The sequence below is a fragment of the Strix uralensis genome, chromosome 3 (assembly GCF_047716275.1).
Source record: "Strix uralensis isolate ZFMK-TIS-50842 chromosome 3, bStrUra1, whole genome shotgun sequence".
In the NCBI taxonomy this organism is placed as follows: Eukaryota; Metazoa; Chordata; class Aves; order Strigiformes; family Strigidae; genus Strix; species Strix uralensis.
Window position 1 is genome coordinate 97,960,711 of NC_133974.1, and position 23,983 is coordinate 97,984,693.

At 42.5% G+C, this 23,983-nt stretch overlaps 1 protein-coding gene across 9 annotated transcripts in view; it reads right to left on the reverse strand.

Moving 5' to 3' along the window:
- The window catches only part of TTC7A (tetratricopeptide repeat domain 7A), a 179,686-nt gene that overhangs the window by 115,485 nt on the left and 40,218 nt on the right, over positions 1-23,983 (reverse strand). For 7 of the 9 annotated variants that reach the window (XM_074863528.1, XM_074863525.1, XM_074863529.1 and 4 more), the window contains 3 exons: positions 19,148-19,285; positions 18,638-18,721; positions 6,881-6,985 (listed from right to left, as the gene is read on the reverse strand). In XM_074863528.1, coding sequence (XP_074719629.1) covers positions 6,881-6,985; positions 18,638-18,721; positions 19,148-19,285 — 327 coding nt within the window. The remainder of the gene's footprint in view (positions 1-6,880; positions 6,986-18,637; positions 18,722-19,147; positions 19,286-23,983) is intronic. The other 2 variants (XM_074863527.1, XM_074863526.1) reach the window with 1 other exon arrangement.

Consider the following 23,983-nt stretch of genomic DNA (forward strand, 5'->3'; position numbering starts at 1 on the left):
AGTCTTGCTGATCGCCTAGTCAACTATGAATCTGGAAACTGCTAACTGAAACAGGAATAACCCCCTTGGGGCATACTTGGGGCTACCAACTAAATTGCAAGGACTACCGGATTGCAGTCTGGATGAAAACTCCCTCTCCATACACCCGAGTGAGGGACAAGTAGTGAGCCTGAACTGTGATCTGCCACTAAATCCGTGTCCATGGGGGTTCTTAAGCATATGAGATGTCTCCACTCTGTGCTGCAGCAATGGGAAAGAGAGGGGAGAAGGCCTCCAAATGAGGCATCAACCCCTCCGGAATCCCACCAGATACAACATTCCCAGCTGCAGCTCCTGCATGCTGCCACATGACCTGAAGCAGCAGGAGCTGCTCCCCCTTTCCCCTCTCCCCATGTGGTGTTGGGTACGTGAAGTCTCACCCTGTGGGACTCCCAGAAGTTTTGAGCTTGAAGTACACAGTAGTGATCTAAGTGTCAGAAAGCTTTATCAGAAGAATCAAGACATCCATTCCCACTGCTACTGCACAGCCAGGGGCCAGCCTTAATATGAAGGGAACCTAAATGGTTCATGCACTTCAGAGGATGACTCCAATCTTAAGGTGACACAACACTGCATTGGAAGGGCAAGGAACACGGTTCAAAACTTCTTGTGGCAACTTATAGGCCCTTGTTAGTAAGCTCTATCTCACAGGATGCCACAGGATGTCCTCCTCCACAGCAGGCACTGCACAGTGTCACTTTGTGATTAGGAAATGCACAGCATACTGCTGTTACCTGGTCACTAGCAGCGCCGACGGCAGCTCCAAACATCACGGAAAAGATATTTCTTTGGACATCAAGAGCGCCGGTAACAGCTCAAATTCAGTTTCCCTAGAATCACTACTTGCTATTGTCTCAGAAGCAAGCAAAAACCAGTCTCAAAGCCACACAAATATACCTCTGATTTGGCCCTTACTGTCCTTCCATTCTTCAGCATACCTTGCACTGAATAGCTGGTGGAGAGAAGGGCAGCACCACAGGTTACAGGGAGAGGTTCCCTGCCTCGAAGACCTGCACAGAAGAAAGCTCAGAAAGCAGGTGTGGGGGGAAAAAACCTAAAAGGAACTTCTTGTATTTTGAACTCAAGCTGTATAAACAGTCAGGCAGCACCTGGAAGCACTAGCTAAGCAACCTCTCCACCACCAGAAACAAGCACACACCTGGCACCTGGTAAGAGACAGACTGCCAAATTGTGAGCTGACACTGATAAGACTGTAATACTGTGGGGTGGTTGTGGGTTTTTTTGCCCCCTTCCACCCCCTCCATCATCTCTGATGGAAAAGGAACAGTTGTCAGCTGTGTAACCCTGAGGGATGTTTTCCCTGAAACAGAGAGTGGCTGTTCCAGTCACCCTTGTTATTTGACCGCAGGCTTTGGTGTGTGCTCGAGCCAAGCCTGGGGGCATACTGACAAGGGAGTGGGGAACAGCAGGTGCTGTCCCCTGGCCTATCGCCACCCAGCTGATTTCCAACTGCCACCCAGCTTGTTTTTAGAAAAGCTCATGCCCTACCCCACTGAATCAACACCCTCCAGGACCGTGAGTGGGAGCTGCAGTTCTCACCAGCATGGGTTTAGAACAATTGAGGACAAGCAAATTGATGATGTACAGCAGCATGGAAATGGCATCTCACTGCGCCAAAAGAGAAGAGTGCACAAGGGAGGGGGCAGGAAACACATCAAGTCACACTGGACTTAGCACAGCAGACAAGGTTAGTGAAGCAGGGGAGTTTGGACACCAGTGAGACTGAGTGATACGCAAGCACGTAAGAGACCCAAATCCTACAGAAAGGGTATCTAAGCAAAATTACATGATATTAACGAGTTGGATGGACCTCTTCTTAACCTTTTCATTATACTGGGTTGTATAATGAAAATATAGAAATATAGAGACTAATTCAAAGAGGAGAAAAGATTAAATATTGGGAAAAGAGAATGAGAAGAGGAAAAATGCATAGGAAAAAAGTGGCCAATAAGGCACAGTATAATGGAAAGGTTTTGTGCCACAGCTGTTTACAGCATACAAAGCAAATCATGTTACATATGTCAAGAAAAAAAAATTTCTGTGCTTTCTGTTGTTGGTCTAGTCAGGATTTTCTCCATGCATCACCAGTGCTAAGCCCATCAACTTACTCTGCATGTAAGCTTAGCCCCCAAGCACTTCTGAATACTTGGGCCTTTCCTCCACTGTAGCAAGAGTGGTTTCTTCACAGGGGAGATGTATAGAGGCAAAATTCTTGGTCATTTTTGATGTCTAAAACCCTTGGAATTGCCCCAGTAACAGTAGCTATGATGTAAACAAGAATGTTTTTTAAAGATGGAAGAAATCTCTAGCAGCTCCTTACCATTCACTGTTTTCTCTGTAGCCTCTTGCCCTAGCGATGTGAGTCCTCTAGAGTGTCCACTCAGCAGGCAGAATAACTCCGATAATGGGACTAGATTTGATCTTTCAATATTATTCATACTGCAGTAAGACCTAAGCATTTCCATGCGACTCCAGGGCTTCTGGGTGACTGGGTACAAGCACATGCACAGCATTTATTATCTATAGTGACAGGGTCAACAACGGACAGGAGAGAGAAGCACCCTCGGATTAAGTGGTCTGTGAAAGTAATGAATGATAAGCTGTTACCTCAGAAGCATGCAGCTCTAAATCTACATCCTGCCAACCTTCCCCCCTCCCGCGATGTATTGACCTCATGGTATGTCTTACTCACTTTTTATGACTCCATGCATGGTCTGGCCTGGCCCGACCTCACTGTCTTCTCCCTTTCCCTGACTGATGGCATGATCTCTGCCTTCCCAGCAAAGTGCTGGAGCAGAGCACGTCACTGCGCACACTAAGAATGGTGAGTTAAAAGAAATGAGGGAAACGTCTGAGAGGCACAACACCATCTTGCGCTGCTGCTTTTCCCATGGGGTGAAGTACCTTCAAAAGCTCATGGTAGCTGATAATACTGGTATCATTTGGTGCTACACAAATTTAGCACAACACTATTTCTACTGTATCTACTATGGGGTAATAAAATAGTAAGAACATGCCTCATGTCCTCCTACTCTGTCAGACCAGAGTCCTAGAAGATCCAAGCCTATCCTAAGACTACAGTCCATTTGTCTCTATATGTATTTACAAAGTCTTCAACATGCCTCCATTGGAATCAATGGAGTAAAAGGCACAAGAAAGCATCATAGTAACCCTAAATGCCTTTAACTAAAGCTCCTAAAAATGGAGAAATTCAGTATTTAACGCTTGCCTGTAGGCAGAAGTTCTGGTTTTAGTATTTTCACAACACATTCCATTACAGGGTCCTGGAGAACCTAGATTAGTAGTGAAATTAATGGTACTGTACTATTAAAATGTTAAAAACAACAACTCATGCTGCAACTCAAAGTCACTGCCAAAATAGGCAAGTGAGCATTCAGCTGAGGCCTTGCCAGGAGTGAAAGCGGAAATTGCAGCAAGCCTTTTAATAAGTGGAACTCTGAATTTATAGTGGACCAAGGCAGAACAACCTCAGTATATACATATTCCACTGTAAGCTACATCAACTCTCCTATGAAAATTTAAAACAACACTCAACTGCAATAGTCAAAAACTTTATAGTGCATTCTGGAAAGCTAAAAGACAGCTGGCTAAACACAAATGGGCTTTGTGTTCACTTGCTACAATCATTCATATGTGAGTTCAGCAAACTGTTGTGCTGAAACCCTGGCAAACTGGAAGGCTAGGCAGCATGATGCCTCAAAAGTAACTGAGCTCTCTACAAAGATGTGCAAAACACCTGTGTAATGGGCTAGACACAGTATAAAAGCTCCAACTTTGCCAAAAACTTTTGTATCTTATGAGCTTTATTAAGCACAGGTCCAACCGCATCCTGACCAGACAAGCGTGGTCTATATAGGTGCACTATTTTTGGAGCATTTCTGGTCCTCCAAGACAACTGACACAAGCTTTAGAATTAATGAAGTACTGATTTACTGTTCACTCTACTTTTTTTTTTTTTAATTTGTGAAAACCTGCAATTCTGAAAAAGGTAACCAAAATATTGTTTATATCACTCAGCTATTTACTGCAGACCCAATCCTGAAAGCCAGTGGTCGATGGGGCAGATCATCTCCTGATGTAAGCCAGCATGGTGCCGGTAATATGCCAGTGGAGTTGTGCCATTTTCCATCAGCTAATAATCTGGTCATACTGTCACAACAGAAGCTGGGGGCATTTAGTTCTTTTCCACATCAGGCTCTGTTATACATTGATTTGCATGACACAGTATGAATGTATGCATGTTCTTTACTTTGTTTTGTTCTGCATTGAGACATTCTTTCATAGATGTGCATCCTCCATGTTGTAAATCACTATGTTACATTTCAATGAATTTTTTGTTTCCCTGATTCTTAAGTGTGCCGTGTACAAAGCCAGCAAAATGCTTTAAATGACCACTAGATTAATCAGGAAAGAAACCGTTCTGTGCTCCTCATGTCATTCTGTAATTATCCAGCTGCATAAATGGTTTTGAGTTTTTTTATTGCTAGTAACTGAAATGAGATTAAAGTACTGCTTGTCCATGGACCATATACAAACTGAGTACAATTCTGCACCAAAAGCACATAGTAGACAGATGCAGGACATATAAATTAGTTGTTTCATTTGGATAAATGGTGATCTGATTTTACCCTTTTCCTGCCTAGCCAGCAATCAAGTACATAGATATATTTCCTAATTGAGAAATTAATCATATTTTATGTGTTCTGAAAAGCAAGATATATTTGCGTATTTGCAACTGTTAATATTTGTCCATTAGACTGTTCCCGTGCCATGTCTATCCTCCTTTCTATTTATACTGGCATTGATCAGCTTGTTCACTTCCAGTTTAAATGATTCAATTCTGATTTGATTGCTATGTAATTTAAATGCAAATAATTACTGTAAGGATGACATTTAGAAAAACAGCTCTGCTAAGCAGGAAGGTCTTTATTAGGCACAGGAGTTTGCCAGTAATATCAGAAGCATCCCTTTGACTATGAGATGTGGGAATCCATCAATTCAGTTCTTTTAAAATATGCTCTGATTTTCCTCTAACTCCCCTTAATTAAAACTCTTCTATACCATCAAGTCTGGTATCAGGGTAGAGCATAAGCCACTGAGTGAAAGGAAGAGGGGAGAAGCCTATTTTTAATTTGGTTTTAGTTCATAAGGTTGCACTCTAGATAAATGCAGTAAAATTACCCCCTTGTGAAATCATGTTTGTATTTCACATTGCATCCCAGTTCTGAGCCAGGGTCTGACTGAATAACACTGAAAAGTGTTTCACACAATTAAAAAGTAGTAGACAAAGGAAAGAACCCTCTTACTTTGCAATAATCAAAACCAGATCATTTTTTCCTTCTTTCTCCTATTTTTCAGGGTTAGACTGTACTTTATCAGCTCTGCCATGTATGAGAAGTCTGGATATACTAGATTGTCTGAGGACAGAGTTGGGACTGAATTACAGTCTCACCATCTTTTCTAAGTATCTCTATAACAAGGTATTTTTTATATGCTAGCTGTGCTAGCAGATTCAAAGAGACTTTGGGGAGAAGCACCAATGAGAAGGACAAATCCTGACTCTGATCATTTCCTGGCACAGCAGCATCTTCAATTTCGGCTCATAATTTCACATTCAACTCCTCATCCATCACAGTCAGCAGACTTTAATGGCACCATCTGAAATTTATTCCTCAATAGTGAGAGCTGCATAAACACCATGAAAGAAAAGAGATTCTATGCCATTTCTTTTCTTACTCATCCTTTCACCTCAACACACATCAATGACCCAATGTTTGGCAGAGTGACTCCGTTAAAGCTTCTCTATATAGAGAAGTATAGTGGACTTCTCTATATAGAAAACGGGTAGGTTGAGTAGTTCAGCAAGGATTCCTTCAAGACCTGAAAGATTTTTCCTAGAACAAGACAATTGCCAGGTTTTGCTGACTCACATGTAAGTTGAACCATTATAGTTCAAACAGTATAATTAATTCAAAAACATACATAACCAGATCTCCTTGCTGACACCACTGCAGTGTGTAAACTGATACAACTCAATTAAGCTTAGCTGAATACCAACTTTTCACCAGACAGGGATGTAGAGGATGGGGAGGCAGAGGGTAGGGGGACACAACAACAGCAGATCTAGCTCCTACAACTTTTCACCAAAATCTGGGCAGATTCTTCTGGTATTTTCTTTCATGTTTTCCTGCACCTTTGTTTTACTTGTAGTAGCAATTATAATCCTTCATTGACTGCAGGGACACCTCGTGGTGAGGACAGGTGAAATCAGCAGGCTGCCATTCAAGTAATTAAACCAAGCAGCAAAAGACTGACAGATGTTTTTGCTCCTTGGGATAATCAGAATTTCACAGGCACAGACTTCCACTCCCACTCTGCTTCTGGGGTATATATTAACACATGCAGAACAGAAAACACTGACACAGCAACTTCAAGAACAAAGGACCAAGTCATCCAGCAGACCTGAACTGTCTAACAGTCCACTTAACATCTATTAACTTTTGTCTTCCAGGGGTTACACGAGTGGCCCATTCAACTCAACACTCAGTTGAAGAAGCAGTCCCCAGAACAGCTATTATGGCTTTCCCCCCTCCTCCTTTGTTTAATGTGCCAGCAAAACACATTTCAGTGACTCACCGCAGAATTTCTTGCTGGGATTTTCATTTTTTTTTTTTAAAAGGCACACATGCATGCATGATTTTTAACAGGGATTCTCTCTCTCCCCACTGCAACTACATGGTGGCACTGTCACTGCCGTACCTGATCCCTTAGATCACAAGAATTGCATCAGCTTGCTTACCCAGTGCAGCGGCCCAATGCAGACCTTGGCAGCCAGAAGAGGAACGGTGGGATCTGTAGGTCGCAGTTTAGCACACTCTCTGAGCACTGACACAGCATATGCTGACTGGAGGAGGAGGAGGGGGGGGAGAGAGGAGGAGGAAATAAAAAAGGCTGATTAGACAATGCTGTTAAGAGTCCAAGCAAGATAATTCAGTGAAATGTACAAAGAAGTGCTATGAAGTAAGGAATCAATGTCAGCAACAAGTTAGCAACTTTATTCCCACCTCCACACACAGACACATGTGTGCGCACATGCGCACACAAACACACACTCTTCCCACGCTCAGAGGGAACATGCCAAAGAACCAGCCCTGGCTGTGCACTTTACAAGAAACAGTTTTCCTCAGCTGTTAACACACTGGTTATTTTAACTCTGCCCTCCCAATTCACAAGAACGCTGCTACAGTTTTCCTTGCACACAACCATTCTCCAGTAAGCCAGAAAAGATCATAAAGAGCTTATCCTACAGTACAGGAACATTTTAGGCCAACTCTACTCAGAGAGAGGTTTGTGTATCTAAAGTAGTCTACTATGTAGATTGTTTTGTGTCTTCTCCAGTTCCAGAACATACAACTGGGATCCCACCATACAAAGGGTGGAGCAAGCAACTGCAGAGCAATACACTGTTCAGAGGGTGGTCCAAGTAGCATGTGTTAAAAAGAAAGCCCATAAAACTCTTGCTGTCTTCCTGGTGTTAGGTTACCATTAATGAATGACGTTTATGAAGATTAGCAGTTACATAGCCCTTTTGATTCAATACGCTCCATAAACATTGCTTTTTACAGCACATATTCATGGCTGCCACATTTCAGTAGGTTTAAAGGGGAACGAGGAAAGCTCCGAGATCCTGGTGAGGTCTGGTCAGCCAATGAGGAGGTGGCAGGGTTGCCCTGCCACAGTCCTCCAGCCCACTCCACCCGAACCACAGTTTCTTTCATGTTTCCAACCCTCCTCACTGCTGACCCGTGATACCCCCAAACTCTCTCATCCCTTGAGCTCAAGGGGAAGTTTTCTCCTCTCAGAATTTCTCCTTACATGCCCCATTCCTCCCAACTCTTCCACACAGTCCCAAGACACACACAGGCCTCTCACAAGCACATTAATCATGGCCTCTCCATATTACAGGAGAGCAGCAATGGCAGCTTGCAGAGTCATACTAACTACTACTCTTATCAGGTCCTGGGCATCTCCTCCTGACCCCCAGGGGCTCTCCCCACCAGAGCTCTGACCAGCACAGGTGGCTGGGTCTGGTGTCTGCTCCGATCTCGTGCAGCCCTGCACCGCAGCTTCATGCTCCCACCAGCCACCAGCACTTCCCCTCCCTCGCACCACACCAAAGCGGGCTGCACCTGCTGCCTCCTTTCTCCACGAAACTGGAGGTCCTCTTCTTGCTATGGGATTCAAAAGCCTGGATAGGAATTTGCTTGGAAGGGAGCCTGGAAAAGGGAAAACCAGATGTAAAGCAGCCCTGCCCATGCTAATGCAAAGATGGGTTTTGTAACCAAAGACGTGAGCTCCGCAGCAACAGAGCGCAAACCCACTTGTTTGAAAAGCTTGGGTACCTGCTGTGTGGTCTGAAGAAGAGCAACAGCATGCCCTACGTTCTCCAGTCTGCTCCCACCTACATAGAGCATCAGGTATCATCAATAAAATTAAGGAAATGCTTGTTATTTTACAATTCCAAACGCACAATTTGACTAAAGCCAGAAGCAAGCTTGTCTCAGGGTAAAGATGGGAATCAATAAACCTCGTCCTAGAGCTTAAACTCTCAAAAACAAAGACTTGGGTAATTCAACTCTGAGGTACACGAAGAAACACATTATTGTGCTCTGCTGTCACAAGGTGACTAGCATCCCTCAGAATGAACCTCCCTGACACCTATTTGTTCAGAACAAGTAGAGTCTCAGGTTTTAATGGCATCTTATTCCTCTCTGACAGAATGCTGCCTGCAGAATTCTCAGTAGCACTGCTGGACATGTTGGAAACGCAGGCATAACCCTGTAAGGGTCCTAGCCTGGCACATCATCTTCCTGCCCTGCTGCCTATATTCCAGCCCCACAGGGGCTTCCAGTCAAGAGATACCCAAAGAGTAAGCAGGACAACATGTACCTTGCCGGTCAGCGTAGCTGCCGCTGAACCCCCCGCAACCCTTGTCATCTCACCATGTGAAAGTGAACTGAAAAGGTCAGGTATGTAAAAGACCACACACTGTTCGGTGTCAAAGCTTTCAGAAACAGATAGAAACCGAAGCCAGTGGTGATTTCTCAGCTTCCCATCAGCAGCGTGACTGCAGGAAACGCAGGAGGCATCTGGGAGCTGGTGACAGGTACCCCACAAGCCAGCACAGCCAGCACTAGCACAAACCAGAGCAGTGAGAGGCCCGTCCTATTTTGGGCCACAGCTGTAGGTCCTTCCAGGGTCTACACCAGAAGAGAAGTGATACAACCCAGCTCCTTGCCAGTTCCTTTTGACCTCCACTCCCAACCTGTCTGCAGCCTGTCTACTGAGTCAGGCTGGTCCTTGGGACAAGACAACCCTGCAGCCTCCAATAGCCTTAAACCATAGAGCACTTCTCATGTCTGTCCTGAATCTGTTCAGGAGGCAACTGCAGAACACAGTGACTACTGAATGCTGCAAAGCAGAAAGTCCCACCCTGTGCCTACACCCAAACACCTCACGTGTGGAGTCACTTGATCACATGCACTCGGGAGTTTCTGAACATGGATTTACAGAGCAAGAGCCGCTGTTTCCACACTGCTTCTGAAACATTTACAAAGCTATGTCACTTTAAAGTTTATAAAGTTTGCAATTAAACATATGGAGCAGAAGTGGTTTTTGAAACATGGTGGCATGAAGCCCTTCTCCCCAGCTGCATTTTAAAAATTTAAGAGATCTAAATAATTTCACTTTGAAAACTTAATTCATCAGAAATTATATACAGATGATCAAAATGTTAGCCAAGGAATGATGGGAGAAAGAATATCCCACTCCCACAGTGACCTTACTTAGGGGAGACTGGTATGACTGGTATGAGGTGTTTCAAAAATATTAATTACATGGCAGGGAACGAATATCATCCATTCAGTATTGAATACAGATGTCATTGGTTTGTAAAAATATTTAATATGAAACAGTGTTTATGTAACACTGAAATAATCTGATAATTAAAATGTACATATTCTTTCACTTAGCGTGGGTGCACCAGGCAGCCAAGCGCATTGTTTGTGAGATTCACTGCAAGGCAATAATAATTAGATTTATTGGTGAGGCATGTTTTGAGAAGAGCAGAACTTGAACTCCAAGTGCGTGCATGCTTCCTACTCACAATTCCAAGCTTCAGAGGGGCTCACAACAAAATTCAAGCCAGGGTTTAAGTTCTGTCGGTTTAGCTTGCTAATTGTTGGATGATAATGACTGCACTGGAACCAGTTCCCAAGGATTTCAGAAAGCTAGGGATTTGCCTCTGGGTCTCATTTGGCTTCTCTTTGGGAAAAAGGCTTTTAAATCCCCCCAAACACATGGTTTAAAGAAATGGCAAGCTTGCCAACAGCTGCCTCACGGGGGTTTCAACTTTGTTTATGGGAGGTCTAATGTAGGAGTTCTCAGCCTTGGGATTCTCACCAGGTTTAAGGAGATTCATGACCATCCTTCCTTTGTTATGACCAACAAAGCACAGAGCTCAAATCAGGTTATGGAGTGAAAACAGTGCTTTAATGGGAATGTTCAGCCACCAAAAAAAAATAAAAATAGGTGAACTGTGTAAGGAACTTTAGAACTTCACTTACCTGAGTTGGGCATCTCCATCCCTTACATACCAACAACTTTGTGCTTTTTGCAATGGAAATGGGGAAAGGAGGTGACACTACTGTTTCATATTTAAATCCAGCATCTATAGGAAGCTGATTTTGTCTGTCATTTTTTCCTCACCTAATCCACTTGCATACAGTATTTTTCTTCTGCAGAGAGCGCAAACATGCTCCACAATAATATATGAAAAGAAAATTAGAAAAGGCAGTTTCTGGGAAGTAGCAAGCAATACTGACAAATGGCTGCTTTCGATACAGACCTCTGAAAGAGCTCTATGTACCACACCCAGTATCGGGGCAGGGGGGGACATGACACTTCTCAATCTGCAGCAAGAAATCACAAGGAAGTTATGGGGAAGAAGGATGGAAAGGAGACCACCCCCTATGTAATTACAGCAGCCATGGCTTTGAATCCTATAAAGGGAGTAAAACGTAAAGAAAAACTTCTATCCAAATACAAAACACAACTCCCATTCCCCATTTACTAATTATATAATGAAGCATGCAAGCATACTCCTCAACAATGCTTGCACATGAGCAGTACAAAATGAAGAATAGTCTACAGTTAATTCTCTTTCTTACTTTTCCAAAAGGCTCAACAGATCTTGCCATCACTTATGGTAAATGCATACATGCTGCCCAAATGCTGGTTTGCCAAGCTCACTCCAACACAATTTCCATTCTTTCCCCTCCCCTTCTCTCCCACCATACCAAAGCAACAAAAGAAGGATGTCAGAAATTAGTTTCATATTTAGAAGATAAAGAAACCACAAATGTAAGTAAAAGGAAGAAGAATTTCCAGACAGTAAATCATGCCAGGCAGACTTGACACACCATAAACAGTTGCTCTTCTCTTGCAAAGGTTCCAAAAACCTTCTTTGGTAACACTTTTCAGCCAAAGGGAAAAATGTTCCTTAAGGTAGACAGCCTCATTTCCCATTCACCTGGCAGTTTAGTACACAGATGAATCTCCACAATTAGTACTGCTTCATTTCTAGCATCATCCTGTCTGATTTTAAAAACTGCACTATTTCAAAGGGATTGTGGGGAAGGGGGGGAGGGGAGGGGAAAGTCTTTCATCATTATGCAAGAATTAGTATTCCCTGTATCCTGGGATTCACAGCCATCTAGCTATAAGTGACCTTGAACCAATACTGGGAGATGACAGAGTGAGCCAGCAATTGAGAACTCTGGAATTAGTTGTTCTGGTGTTAGCTTTTCACTGAATTTCTAGATTTCTGCAAATCCCTCCGCATGAACATTATTTCCCTAAGACATTTATTTCTCTCAACACAGGGACCAATTCTTCCCTTTTCTTTTACCTTGTGTTTAGCAAATTAGAGCACTGGAGTTCAGCAGCTTCAAATACTCACTTTTAAAAGTACCTCTTAAATTCTAATATCTATAAGCATAAATTTGTCCTTGCTAATGTGACAAACACCCCACTTCACACTTTCTGTCAAGAAAAGAGAGTTAAGCCTGAAGGCAATTATATAGCCCACCTAGGTATTCTGCTTGACAGTCAGGCGTCTTTGGAAATTTCCATTTTTTTTGTACTATCTAAAGCACAGAAGCACACCCCTTTCTAATCTTTCCTTTGCACCAAAGGAAACCAAACTATTGACTATCCCTTAGATAGCTGACCTTTGTAACAGGATCTTTAACCAATGAATGTTCAATATTTTAACTTTCATTCCCCAGCAGTGCTATTTAAGGAGCCATCTGAGGCTTCTGCTGCTCCCAGGGTTCCTGCCTGCAACGCAGAGGAACGTACTTTTTTTTTTGCCAGTTGCCTAGCAACCAGCCTAAGCTTTTGCAAGGCAACCACCAGAAGAACAGCCTAAATCATAAAATTCGTCTGCTGTTACTGCAGAATTATGTATCAAATATATTTATAACTTTCCTTCTAACCTTCTGGAAAGCTGTATGTTGGCAGTACAGGCATGGTGGAGTCAAATTTGAAGCTCCTTGAAGCTGTTAGAGACATCTGCTTTTGCTGCACTGTTTAAATAAGGGGAATTATTCCTTTTTTTGTGTGCAACACATATGAGCAGCTCAGACATTAGCTTGTCATTATTTGGCTATGACCAGTATGTATCAGCAACTTGCAAAGGGCTCCAAAATCAGAGTGCATGTCTGTGTAAGACTGGTTTCAAAACCCTAAAAATGCTGCCAGCACAAGCCCTGGGCAGGGCTGCAGTATCTCCAACTGCTGAGCAGCCAAGGGGAGCACAGTGACACTGCAAGACTGGCTTGGGGAAGAGCTGGAGCCTACTCTCCCAGAAAAATGGCTGAATGAGATGCCAAGAAGGATGTGATTATTTCCCTTTGTATAACACCAGACACCTCCTGAAGCATTATGTTATTAAGAAAACCATTCAGGTAGACAAGCATGACTCTTTCTTCCTCTTTGCCTTAAAGATGAATAAACATAAGGGGTAAGAGCAGAGGAGCAGTTTGCGTAGTTGAAAGCAGCTTTATCTGCCTAGTTTTGCAAGGTGCCATGCTTGGAGCTTAAATCCTCCTACTGCCAACCTATCTTATCTGTATGGTAATGTTGACCGTTGTCCCTATGGTGTCCTCAGTGTGGGCTAGCAGGGGCTGGAGGAGGATCAGCAATGATGCAGTTCTTCCTAAACTCATGCAATTGCTGTCCTAAAGGCAAGCACTGGGCTGATGATGTTCTGTCAACCCTGGACGAGAGAGGCTGTACAGCTGTGTGCGAGGCACCCTAGGAACCCCTAACCACCATCAGCAATTCCAGCACAAGGCCTGCTGAGCATACCCCTTGCCTCCAGGTAACCGCTTCCAGCTCTGTTGGGCTCTCACAGAGGCTTTTCCCCACAGCCCTTTCAATTGCTTCTGAGTTCTTCCTTTATGCACTTTTTGCTGCGCTTCATCCCTTAAATACAGGGTGAGGGGTAAGAGCAGATCATCCTCTCCTCTCCTAAGCAGATGCTCCCGACATCCCTCAGCTGGCCTGAGACTGTATCCCTCCCCCTCCTCCTCTCAAGAAACACACATCCTAAAGCTTTTAATTCACTAACCGAGTTGTGTCGTGGCAGGGTTTTTTTGGCAGAAACATTACATATGAGCATGAAAATGGTTTTATGCATTGCATACACTAATAACAATAATATACATCTACTGGGCATGAGAGATCAGTGTAATACTGCTGCGAGTTGAATGGCTCAATTAGGGTACCCAGCACTTTTAGACTAAGTAGACTCAGTGTTCACAGAATAATTTCACACCTATCCTTGAAGAATTCCTCCCTCACTACCCTTAGGAAAATGGCACATCATTGTCACTAAATACTAATCTTGTCTCCTTGGTTGGTAGGTAGAAGAGAGGCATCAGTGTTGCCTCACATTGTTCAAGGCCCATATTTTATCAGTTTATCTTTCCCTTAAGCAGTATGACAGGTAAAAAAGACATGATGCAGATCTAAAGACTTTCTGAAGTACTGTCAATTTAAGCTAGAGCCCAATCCCACGATGCACTTCTGAGTCTCTATTCCCAGAGAGCTCCAGTGACACGTTGGGACACCCAGGCTGGGTCCCATGTGAGGCTGTTAGGTGTGGAAGGGAACAGAAATCTGAACAAGGGAACATGTAACTGATCCAACTGGTCTGAGGCCAGGGAAATGCTTGTAAGTGCACAGGGACCCTATTTCACATCCCTTGTGCTTGTAATACATCATCTGGACACTATGACAATTTTGCCTCTAACTAGATACGTCAGTAGAGCTACTCTAGTCTGCAGGAGTGCTGTGTGCTGGTAATCTCCACAACCTCCAGTGGAAACTGTTTACCTGAAAAGCAGCAGCAGAGGAAAGTCTGCCCTGAACAGCTGTCTCTCTCTTCACTACTGTGAAGACTACAGTGTCTTCTCTACTCTGTACATGTTTGGTCCTTCCTTTCCCCATTCTGCTGAACACAGGTCACTTTTTCAAAATCTTAAGACAAGCAGATGCAACCCTACTGCACTCATTCTACTCTGGCAGCAGGACAGTGGCTCATCTCATTGCCCAAGGACTCTGCCAGATGGCACCCGGCTATCACACTACTGGCCACTCAGACTCCAGCCTGTCTATGCACGGCAGCAGAGCCAGGGATCTGCTATGCCCACTGAGCCTCTGGCTGTATTACCACATCACAAAGGTTATTACCAGCAGAAGCAACTTAAAGCAGCTGTGAAGAGTGCAGCAGTCAGTTTTCCAGCACCGGTTCAGAAGTACAGGGGTGCTGCATTAGACTGATTTAAACCTTTCTCTTGCCTATCCAGAACGGCACTTGATAACCCAAGACATCTCTCGCTATGTCTCTGACATTGTCTAGGCTTTCCCAGCATTTCATCTAAAATTGCCTACAAAAGTATTTCAAATTTCATGGTGGATTTTAATTATTTAAACAAACATGGTCCTTTTGTTCAGAAAATATACAGCTTGGTATACATGCATTCCCAAGAATGGGTTAAAAAACAACCAGACCACACCATCTTTCTCATTATGCAAGTTGTTAAGAAGCACAGGAAAGCCTAATTGCTGTCATTCCATTATTTCCACTGCTTAAGTGGATAGAAGACAGACAGGAAGGTTAAGCTTCTCTGAGCTTTTTCATTCACTATTTTATGAAGCCCTAAGGCCTTGCTTGCTCTGTAAGAACTTACTGAAGTGATGTGCCTATTTCCGTTAAGACACATGCTTTTTAGAATAATGTGTAAACTCAAGCCTACATACAGTAATAAGCCTAGGTGGCTGGCTTGACATTCAGACTGATCACTTGGGAAAACGACAGTGACCATTTGGCAATTTTTTGGCTGGTAGAGGAAGAAGAGAGTTTGAAATTCAACTTGATTGACTTAACCTGAAGAAGATGAAAATACAAAATAAAAGTAACACTAGTCAAATGCAGTGTAGAATAGAGGGCAAAATAGGATTTTACAGCACTTAAGAAGGTCAGAGTTTGCAAATCCTAAAAACATGGTTTTAAAAAAAAAAACAACCAACCAGACACCCCCCAAGTTTCCAGCATTTACAGGTTGATAAAACTGTTCCTGTCGTACACAGGATTTATGAGCATGATTTGCTGTACTGCAGAACAAGTAACGCTGCAGGATGTGAGATTTCATTACCAAGAAATGAGATCAGGAATTGGCTGTGACTGAGACAGGTGAAAACAGATCTTTTACCTATAAAAGCTCAAGTCTATTTTGCATTCTGCAGTCTAGACAGACCACACTGTTTTCTCATCAGTTCTTTCTGCTACACTGGAGCACTTACTTTTAAATGAACTCTGTCCTGCTATCAAGCTGCGAAGCAATATAAAAATGTATGCCACATCTCCCATTAGCAAGATGACGCATTGCAGAGTATACGACAGGAATCCTCAGGGAATACTTTGGGATTAGAAGTGAAATACTGCACAGATGGGATTGTTGGGTAAGGGAATTCCCTCTGCCCCATATAGGGCTCAGAACATTTAGAGCTTTTACATGAATAAGCAAGATCGGGCCATTTTAGATTGTAAATATTTAAAGTACAGGCAAAAAGACGTGACATACTTGAAAACCTGAAAAGATAGGACAGTTACAGAGATACAGACACTTGTGCTGGTCTTTCTTCCTCTGAAGTACCAAATATTAATTAACTTCTAGGGAAGGTGAAGAGGTATGAAAACATATAAGGACAAGGACAGAGTTCTCACGCAAATTGTTAGAAGCTAAAGATTGGCCCCATTTCTCTCCTTCATACTAACCTAAGATTGAACCACAATTACTCTCTGAACACACTCACTCTCTCAATCATCAGCAGTTAAAAATTTAGATCTGCTCCCCGGCAGATTACTAGAGTTACAGCCTTGTCTGCTGTTGAGAAACGGGTTACACAACCTGTAAAGCCAATAAAGCTCCCAGACAAGTCCTGTGTTTATGGGAAGATACCCCACCTTTCCATTATGGTCTATCTAGCCATTGTTGTCCTCAGTATCAAGAGATCAGGTATCCAGAGGATTTGCAAAAGGCACAGAGGGCAGCAACGTGTTAACTCCAGCTGAATGCCAAGGGGAGCTGGACCTGACTTGTAAACTCCCCACCTGACACAGGCCAGTGCTAGGTATTAGCACCATGGCACCAAGCTCATTGTTTAAGTATTCCACCAGTAGCTTCACGTTTCCCTATACATGATTGAGTCTAGCCATCATTTTCATACTTGGAATTGGATTTTGAAATGCTTGTACTGAACTCCTAAAGGAATCTGTGAACCTCTTTCTCACTATACATCTCCCTTCAGCTCCCTGCTGATCTAACATGCTTTGTCAAAGTTTTGATGTCTCCTTTTGATTATAACTGATCTAGCTGATTTACAAGATAACTGTGAAGTCCCAGAACAGTCAGAGTTTGCAAGGTCCCACCAAGTACACCCCTGGTGCCTCACAGTGGGATCACCACTGACCGATACTTGCCTAGGGTGTCACACAGAACCCCAGTGACACAGGCTCCACACAACCTCTACAGGCAATCTTTTTCCAGTCTACCACTCTCCTTCTTTGCCTCTTAAAAGGAAACATGAACTTGTGTTGCTGCAACTGGAAGCCATCATGTCCTGTCCTACCCACCACAGACAAAATTAACCCCTTCTTCTAGGAGCTCTTGAAAACTTGTTTCTCTCTTGGACTTTTTTCTCCCCTTTAAGGTAAAAAAAATAAATTCTTTCAATCTTTCCACAGTCCTACTTACTATACCCTGCTTACTACACCCTTAGCCATCCTTGATGCTCTTTATTAGACTTTCTCTTGTTGTTCTGCCATTTTCTTGGAGTATAATGCATAACAACAGACAGTCTTCCAAGATAAGGCTTTGCCTATGCTCACAGAAGTGAAGGAATCCGTTCAGACATCTTCCAAGCTTTGCTGCCACTTATACATCACAAGATGACAACTTCTTTGGAAGAGCATTACCCTGTATATGCATCTCCCATTTCCACACCAAAGCCAGGGTTTCCAGCTCAGCTTACAGCCATCAGAGGACAGCAGTAGTTACAATTTGACAGATGACTGCTAGTTGGTGGTCTCTGCCCAGTTCCACATGGATTCCTCTATACGCCATGGGCACAAAATATAGGAATATTAAGTGGTCTACCACTGCACGGCATTACTTTGCTCACACCTTCTGAAAGTGTAGGCAGGGACCCCCAAAACGAACAGGCTAAATTTTGTACCATTCATGTTTCTTGCAGGAAGTCTGCTCTTTTAAGACTAATAAAGGAAAGCTGCTGCCACATCTGCCTACCTTTCACAACCAGACTTCAGCCATCTCAGTGGTTAACTGGTAACTTTAACAAATACTACAGTAATTTAAAAAAAAACTTAAGCCAAAACATGTCCATGCAAACATTCGCACATCGTTTCTTTTTCTACAGTATCTTTTGCACCAAGCACTTCAAAAATATTAATCCTTGCAAGCTCTCTATGAAAAAGCATTTCCTTGATCAGATGGAAAAACCATAGCTTAAAGAGAGGTTAAGTCAACTGCCTGAAGACATACAATGAGTTGATGACAGTTTTAGACATCTTTCTTATATTAAGCACACTTATGTTGAATCTGCAGAGAATGGACAACTGTATAATGCTGTATAATGCTTTTCAATTCACAGCTATGAACAAAATCTGTTTTCTTCTTGATAATGAGAAGCAAACACTACATGGAAAGAACAGTACTCAATATCAGATGCACACACCTGATCACAAAGTGTCATCACAGCCTAAAAGGAGAGTACTGTCCTTCCACATAGCTGTCTGGTGGCACCTACCCCCACAAAATACATGACTGTGCACATTCAAACAAGCAAGCTAGATACACTCTACCAGAAGAAAATGTGGCCTTTTTAAGTCCTTTGGTTTGAACCTTACCTTTCCACAAGCCACCATGGACAAGGCAAGCTGGTACCAGAGGTGAAATTCATCAAATGCAAACTTCATGGCTCTCTCCAAGCACTGAGAAATAAATGTTCGGAGAAACATCAGACTTTTTTTTGTTTTGTTTTTGAAAATATCTTTTGTCAAGACTACTGCTTGGCTCACTAATCAAAACAGGGGAAACAATCTGTTGTGGCCCAGGGCCCAGGTGATTTTTGGATTTTTTTATGACATCATTTTCCTCTTCCCAGTTAATGGGGCTTGCTAGCATACACTGTCACTTCAGATGACGGCCACTTTGTTCAAGTGCCTACATATAAATTATTTTAATGTTTCAAACAGTTCTGTGTACATTTCTGGCCTGTGCTGCCATAGGTCTGTAGCTGTTTCTACTAATTGCCAACTAGTGTGCTTCATTTTCACCCTCCCTGACAAGCTGGTGCAAAGAGGGGCTTTGATTGCACGTTTCAAATGGCAGTTTCAGCAGAAGCCGGGAGGGGGTACCTCAGAAAGCATGACATACTGCCCTCTTCTGCCCAGCGTGATACTGAGAAGGTCGTAGACTGCAGAAGCATCCCGGAGGCTGACAGCTCGGTCATCCTGCTGGTCTGGCGCTCGGCTGATCACTGCATCCCGGTTTGCCTGGGCAGAGACACAAATGAAGCATCAGACCCCAGAAGAGCAAGAAAGAACGGACTCCTCCATAGGAAGTTCCTCCGATCATCCGTAGCATTGTTTAAAATCATCTCTAGTTGTTATTGTTTTCTTTTTAACTCATCCCAACATGAGGAAGCTGTTTCCATAGACTTACTTTTCATCCACACAAAGCGAACCCAAGAAGATAGCTGTATGTACAGAAAGGAACTGCTAGGAATACCTCATCTGGATTTGTTTCACAGAATTAAAGCATTAGGAAACAGACCTAACAGATCCCATTTCCTCAATAATTAGAAATTCAAGGCCATTTTTAAACCACATTCCTTATTACTTCAACCACCTGAAACTGTGGTAAAATATCAACCATGGAAGTAGTTATCTTCTGTGTTTGAACTTGATTTCTTCCCAATAGCATGTGGTTTTGCTCCTCTTTTCTGCTACTGACTTTTTATTTCTTAATTTGAGCAGGTTGCCTTAGTAATCAGATTTGTCTGTCATCAATTTAATGCAATTAAGAGGTCTGGGCAATGCAATACCAAATAATTTTGCATAATCTATCAGTGCATTGCTCAGCCTAGATCAAAAAGAAACATTACTTTTGACAGAAGATGATCAGTCTAGCAATTTGTGAGATCCCAGCCTCTCTATTTTCTGAGCAGAGAGAGGGAGATTCCAATCCTAGAGTAAACAGAAAAGTCTCTCTGATTTCCAAATGCAGAGGATTTCACCCAGACTGCTTCACCTCCGAGAGAGCCCAGTGCTGGACACCACTGAGTGCTAGCACTGACTGATAGCACAGATACACTGCCCTGGGCTCCTCAGCTGAAAGGGGTGCAACACCAGACGTTCAGGTCTAGACAACTAAAAGATCAGAAAAATTAAGAAGATTGCCAGCAGTTTTACCTGGGGCAAAGACAAACAAAATGTTCCCTCCCTAAAGCTAGAAGGTTATGAGATTTATTTTATAATATTTACTACTATAATCTTACATCCATTTCTTTCTAATTGCAGGGAGATTTTTTTCCTAAAAAGGTTAAACATGGGAATTAAGTGTAATAAAAATTTCCAGAATATGCAGCCCTTAAAGCCCACGCATATTTCATTATGATTAAGATGCAGCTGTTTCATCATGATATTATCTGTGTAATGCCCCAGTTCCAAGCACTCTTCATCACAGCCTCCAGCCGAGACAGCAAACACAATTACTGACAACTAACACAATCACAACCAAGAGCTAAATGGCGACTGCAGTTGAAGGCAAACTGACAGGTCAGACTCAGTCTAGTGTTTGCACAAATAAACTTACACTGACTCTTGTAGCCACAAAAGGATTTCAAGAAAAGAAAAATCACAAATTATGCAAAAGACATAATTTGTGATTTAAAAAAGTAGTTCAGAGAATGAAGCCACCTTCAGAGAGAAAATCCTGTAACCAGAGTACAGAAGCATAGCTCATCTACCACTATTGGAAGAACTAAACAAATAAAAATAAAAAAATACATGTTTAAGCTCTGTTTGGATTTAATCCAAGACTGCTACCTTAAAAGGAAAAAAAACAGGTTAAAGACATATACAGAATGATTCTGAGATTGCTACTTCAGAGTTAAAGACAAAGCATATACAGAACGATCCTTATCGCTGAGTGAATCCTTCTACGTATATACAATCACATTAATAATTTTTTCTACACTGATTATATTGTTGTGACAATTGTTTGTAGAAAATAACTACTGAGATAGCACTCCCATGCTCTGTAATCTCATCATCAACCTCTCATTAGTGTCAGCTATAGCCTGATGCTTTTTTGGATATCTATCTACTACCAAGCTATGATTTTTAAATTGACCCATTAGCACAGATAGGAAATTAATCAGAACTGGTGAATGCCCATTAATGTCTGCTAACAGACATTGGTACTAGAGAGAACATGCCCGAATCTTGCAATAAGCAGGAATGTGAGACATATTACAAGGATGCAACATTCTACAATTTCAGTCATATTGAACATATCATACTTTACCTAAGCAGACAGCAGTTAAAAACAACATATGCATAGGCATGACTAATATTCTTTCCAAAAAGGTCATAAACCTGCTTATTTTGTTCAAGCTTTCAAATCTCAAAGCTATAGAAGGTCTGTGCAATCTATCACTCTCTATACTTGCATGCATAACAGTTGCCGCTAAAGCAAATTCATTGTCACTTCTATCCCAACATTTTTTTAATACTGAACCTATTTCCAATTGCTAATTTCAGCCGCTAAAAAAACCCCCAAAAAACCCCAAGAAGCTCCTGCATTATCAGAGAGATATAAAAAAAACAAAACCGAAAGGTGCACACCTCATAACAAACTGACTGAACAGTAGCAAGGACATAGAGTGTGTCTAGCAGTAACGTAAATCATCGTCCCAAGGCTCAAGGTATCGTTTACTACTGCAGTGTTACATACAGGAGGGAAGGGAATGTGAATCACCATTTCTTGAAACCCACTCAGGGAAACTGGAATGTTTCTGTGGCCTGCCTCTCACAGAAGGAAGGGTGCTGTGACCATAAGCCAATTGTTTTGCCTTTACCTTTGTTAATGTTTTTGTAAACTTCGATTTGGCAATGAGAAATCCTGACAGTTGCCGGCAATTACAGGTGCAACACAGCATACACCTATTGTTGGACACAGAATTTTACTTACTGAAACATACACAGAAAAATATCTCAGTTTCCATTTGAGAATGCATAAATTCTAAGCCTTTTACACCAACATTTTTTTCAATACCTGTGTTTCTGTTGTTTCAGACCACTAATTTTCCTGAACACAAATGGAAAAAGGGTTATTTGTAGAACACAGATCTCCAAACAGTGTATCAATAACATAAGCAGCAATTCCCAATTTGTCCTACCACATTACTTCTTCCTCCTCCACTATAAGCAGCAGTAAAACATAGCTACAAATACATTTTCAACACCCCCAGCATGACTCTTCCCTTTAAGCTGTTCCCATTGTCACACAGACATGCCTCACAGCACACAAGCAGGATGGAGAGAGATGGTGAGTCACACCATTAAAAGAAGAGAACCTCTGTTCAAGGCTGTTGTGTGGGATGGAGCAGGTCACTAATGCTACCAGCAGGAGTTTCACCATTGGGAGATAGCGTCACTTGCATTATACAGAGCAAAAATATACAGTCAGTGCCCCTTTATTTGAGGTGCTCCTAGGTAATGGAGCAACCCACAGATGCAGATTGCATTTGCATATTCTGAGATGCATTAGACACAATTAGCTGTGCATGCAGGTGGCTCAGACATGACACCAATCCCATCTGAGGAGATAAGACAGTCAGCCCAGACTGAGCCACACACAGGATAGGGAGCACCTTCAGCCCTCCCTCCTTTTCTGCAGCCCAGGGACGCAGCCCATCTGCAGGCCACACACATCCAAGAGGTTCCAGCACAGGCTGGTGCCCCCAAGCTGAGCTAGCGCTCAGCCACTGTGATGTCTCTGTATCATGCTTGAAGCCCCACTCAGGTGTTCAACCTGACCAGGCACAGAACCAGCTAGCATTCAGCAGGGCTTTTTCAGTCAGGCTCCAAACTGCAGCAATACAACAATGGGACTTTCAGACCCATGCTGGCTCTGACAGCAGGGAAGAGATCTGCCTTTCTGAGGATCTGCAATAACTAACAACTCTCTGAGCTACAGACAACTTGTGCCTTCCTATCCTATATACAATATATGTACCGGCAAACTAGATAAGCAACCTATCCACAGAGGATTTGCTGTACATCAGTGACTCTGATAATTACAGCTTATTTATGGCATGTTTATTACATGTAGAAAGGAAGAGAGCCACAGCAAATCCAAACAGCCATTACTTCAGCAGTTATTACGCACACAGTTACGCTGCAGAAAATTAAATTTTACCACAGTACAAAGATGTGCTTCTTAATAAAATGTCAAGCAATCGTATGAATTACAATAGCATTATATATAATATTCCATGTAGCAACCCCTTCTCACAGCAATTAGCTGTGAAGTATCCTTTAATTGCTCACTTTGAAACATGGTTCCCCCTGCTTTTTTCCAAAGAAGAAAAAGAAAGCAATTAAAATCTTTAATGAGTGCCTGCTGCCTGCCCCCTAATTCATGGGCATTCTAATGTTCAACTTGTGTCTCTTCATAATAGACATAATTGCCAGATTCACTGCAACCCATCTATACAGAACGGCGGCATGTTTTACACAGTGTACTGTAATAATGTAATTGGTGTGATTCAATACTAGCATTAAGAGAGAAAAACAAATGCTATGTGTGTAAGATTGACAACAAGCCTTTGAAATCATGCAATTGATGCCTCTACTGCTAAAAGCTGGGAAATATTTAGCCCATATCCTTTGGGTCTCCATTCCGGCTGTTTTGCTTGTACTGCCAAGAAAATGAATGAACTCTTCACAATGGCAAGGACTCATTCACATGAAAAAGAGGCTACAGACTTTTCACCTAAGTTATTGATGACCTCTACACAGCACTTGAAGGTGCCCCTCACTAACATATACAAATAAAATATTCTGGGCTGATTACAAAGCTGTTGTGAAAATGGGAAGCAGGTGGAACAAGGAGCAAATATCATACCCCAGCCACCCCTAAAACTCCTCTTACAGAGATAACACAACTTGTTCCACACTTCAAAG